Source organism: Fopius arisanus, unplaced genomic scaffold (genome assembly GCF_000806365.1).
Source record: "Fopius arisanus strain USDA-PBARC FA_bdor unplaced genomic scaffold, ASM80636v1 scaffold00409, whole genome shotgun sequence".
NCBI classification, from domain to species: Eukaryota; Metazoa; Arthropoda; class Insecta; order Hymenoptera; family Braconidae; genus Fopius; species Fopius arisanus.
The window spans coordinates 1,968-5,401 of record NW_011888148.1 but is presented as its reverse complement, the minus strand read 5'-3'; the positions used below and the strand labels follow the sequence as shown (position 1 = coordinate 5,401).

The 3,434-nt window shown below is 47.0% G+C and overlaps 1 protein-coding gene across 1 annotated transcript; it reads right to left on the bottom strand.

Moving 5' to 3' along the window:
* Positions 1–1,109: 1,109 nt before the first annotated feature.
* LOC105272914 (uncharacterized) lies at positions 1,110–3,163 on the bottom strand. Its single transcript, XM_011315149.1, has 2 exons — positions 1,980–3,163; positions 1,110–1,872 (listed from the first exon to the last, which is right to left on the bottom strand). Exons 1-2 carry the CDS (start codon positions 3,161–3,163, stop codon positions 1,110–1,112), a joined length of 1,947 nt encoding a protein of 648 aa, XP_011313451.1.
* Positions 3,164–3,434: the final 271 nt, after the last annotated feature.

Below are 3,434 nucleotides of genomic sequence, written 5' to 3'. Positions count from 1 at the left end.
TATTCTAAAATTCACTAACGGTAAGAACAAAAAAAAATTCAGCGTCGTCCAAAATAAATATTAATTAAGAAATTCCAGCTTATGATCAAAAAATCAATGTCCTTCGACGCGAAAATTCTCCGGACATAACAGATGCAACGGATTGCTCAGCGGAAAAAATTTATATTTTTTTTAAAGAATGTTTGCACCAAAGACAAATTCCGATTCAGAATATAGTAGGTTTAGCGTGTGATAATGCCAGCGTTATGGTCGGTGTTTAAATTGCGCTTCGAAATTGTCAATAAAAAACGTCGAAGGCAACGATGATGATTTGGGCGGCGCGGAGGGGTGCAGTGCGGGATGAGATTCGGATGGGACTCGGGTGATTTTCACAATTAATAAAGGTTCGACATTAATTTACGTCACTTTTAATTTCACTTATCACTAACTGTACAAGTTAAGGATATAAATAGTTCGATGATATTCCAAATTACTATAAACGTGAATTGGTGCGGGTCACGAGGTTATTTGAACATGTGCCCACGCGGTGATTTTCCGTTGAGGTTCGATATTTCACTGACGCTAATTAACTGCAATTAATTAACACAAGGGAAAACGTTGAAGTTCAATAACACGGAGATGAAGTTTGGATAAAGATTAAGATAACGATTCACGATGAGGATCGATAAAAAACCCGATGACTTGCGATAATTATCAATTAACAAACTAGGTGATGAGCACTCTATAAACTCGATACGTATACTGAATGATGACGGGACTCTCGGACCCTCGGCCCTTTCCGGGACGCCGCGGAGTCTCTCGATTGTCCAGTTAGCAATTTTGGGGGAAATTCCGTCGCTCCCTGCAAAATGCTGCCAGGATTTTGGACATCCCGCCCGCCCTCGTCATCCCCTGATGACGAAGGTGTTGATGATGTGCTGGAGATGATGCTCTGGTTGATGATCCGTTCATGGGCTTGAAGGAGGCGTAAATTCCGTAGGCCGATTTCAGGATCGATGGAGATGACCTGTTGAGGGGAGAAACACAGGGTGAGAGATGTATCACTTGTCAATAAATTAAGATAAAAAAAATGTGATACTTATCTCTCCGTCCTGGGTTCCCCGAAGTTCTCAGTTTGTGGTCCTCGAATCAGTTGGATTTTCCAGATGATCTGCGTTGATTGGCAAAGGGACGAGCTGATGTATTGTTCTAGATGTGATCTGAGTGGAGGTCCTGAGGTCCACCACTCTCGTTCGCTCGTCCTTTCCTGGATGGATGTTGATGACTCTGGCGAGGGGCCACTTTGTTGGTGGAAACCTGTCGTCAGTGATGAGGAGTAACGTCCCTGGTTGAATATCGTTGACTGGATGTTTCCACTTGTATATGGACTGATAACGATGCAAACATTCCTTAGACCATCGATCCCAGAAGTGTTGTAGTTTTTGCGTGATGAGTTGCCAACGATTAAGTCGAGCTTCGTTGAGTTGCAGTAACGATGGCTCGGGGATCGCGTTGAGTGTCTCTCCGATGAGGAAGTGCCCTGGGGTCAAGGCTGATGCGTCCTCTGGATCGTTGGTAAGTGGACAGAGGGGTCTGGAGTTGAGGACCGCCTCAATCTGAGTCAAAAGAGTCGTAAATTCTTCGTACGTCAGAGTTGAGGATCCCATGATGCGAAGAAGATGGTATTTTACTGATTTAACAGCAGCCTCACACTTGCCTCCCACGTGTGGAGAATGAGGAGGGATGAATTTCCACTGGTTGCCCTCCGATGCTAGGTGAAATGCTAGATCCCTGAATTCCCGTTGTGCCTCGTCGAACCGTTGTCCCAGTTGACGTTGAGCTCCGATGAAGTTCGTACCCCTGTCGCTGGTGATTGTCGCGCAGATACCTCGTCTGCTGGTGAAGCGCTTTTACGCTGCGATGAAGGCCTCCGATGATGCGTCTGTCACAATTTCTAGATGAATGGCTGATGTTGATGGCAGACAAACACGCTGACTTACCCTTTGTACATCTTCGTGCTGGCCCCTGATCCTCTCCACCTCAGAATGTTGAAGGGTCCCGCGAAGTCGACGCCTGAGTGGAGAAATGGCCTTGTTGGTGTCACTCTTCTCTCTGGTAATTGTCCCATAATCTGCTGGGCTCTTGTTGCTCGATGACGTGCGCAGATAATGCACTTAAGGATGTGAGAACGTACTGGGGCGCGTCCGCCAATGATCCAGTACTTCTGTCTGATGTGAGCCAATGTGAGTTGTGTGCCTCCATGCAGACTGCGTGCATGTGCATGCTCGATGATTAATGTTGATATTCTCGAGTGACGTGGGATGATTGCTGGATGTTTTTCCTCTCGGTCCAAGCGGGTGTGTCCTAGTCTCCCACCGAGACGTAGAACACCTTCTCCATCGACGAATGGAGTCAATGTTGATAGTCGATGATTTGCCGGCAGTGATCCTCCGTTGCTGAGGGTGTTGATTTCCTGAGCGAAGTATTGCTCCTGAGTGTGCTTGACCCAGTAGATTCTGCCTTCCTCAATTTCCTGAGGAGTGATGATTCGTCCTGTTGGTTCATCTTGATGTTGGAAACGTTTGACGACACGATGAACTATTGCTGAGATTCTCAATAATCTCCTCCATGGTGCATAACGATTTAGCAAATCGTCAGGATTGTTCATGCGCACTGGATGATTTCTTGCTGTTGAAGGTCTTTCTTCGAGGGCAGCTTCTTGAGCTGCGTTGAATGTCGATGCTGGGCATTGATCTTGGGGGAGTGTTAGCCATTCTGGCCCATTCCACCAAAGTTGATGCTCTGCTAGAGCTGCTGGGGTAATCCCTCTGGATGCACAATCCGCTGGATTGTCGATGCCGTTGATGTGTCTCCATTTTGCGGTTGGCAATGTTTCCTGAATTTTAATGACTCTGTTCTGAACAAAGTCCTTCCATCGTGATGAGTGGCCGTTGACCCAAGTGATAGCCACTGATGAGTCGCTCCGAAGATGAATTTCTACGTTCTCAAGCTCCAAGACCTTGAGAACATGAGCGGCTAACTCGGTGAGGATCAATGCTGCAGTCAATTCCAGCCTTGGAATGGTGAATTTCTTGAGAGGAGCCACTTTCGTCTTCGCACAAACGAGAGTAACTGTCGGTTCTGCTTCTGGTGTTGAGGTTCGAAGATAGACTGCAGCTCCCATAGCGACGTTCGATGCATCAGCAAACCCATGCAGTTGTATGGTTGCAGAGTCTGTCAAAAGATGAATCTATCAAGGTATCGATAGGCTGTGGAGTTGCTGAAGCTCTTCCCTGAAGGTCTTCCAACGATTGCAATACTCCAAGGACAATGGATCATCCCAATTGACTTTGAGTTGCCACAGCTCCTGGATGAGTATCTTGGCTCTGATGGTGACTGGCCCGATGAGGCCCAGTGGATCGTAGATCGGCGCAATCTCCGAGAGGACTGCACGC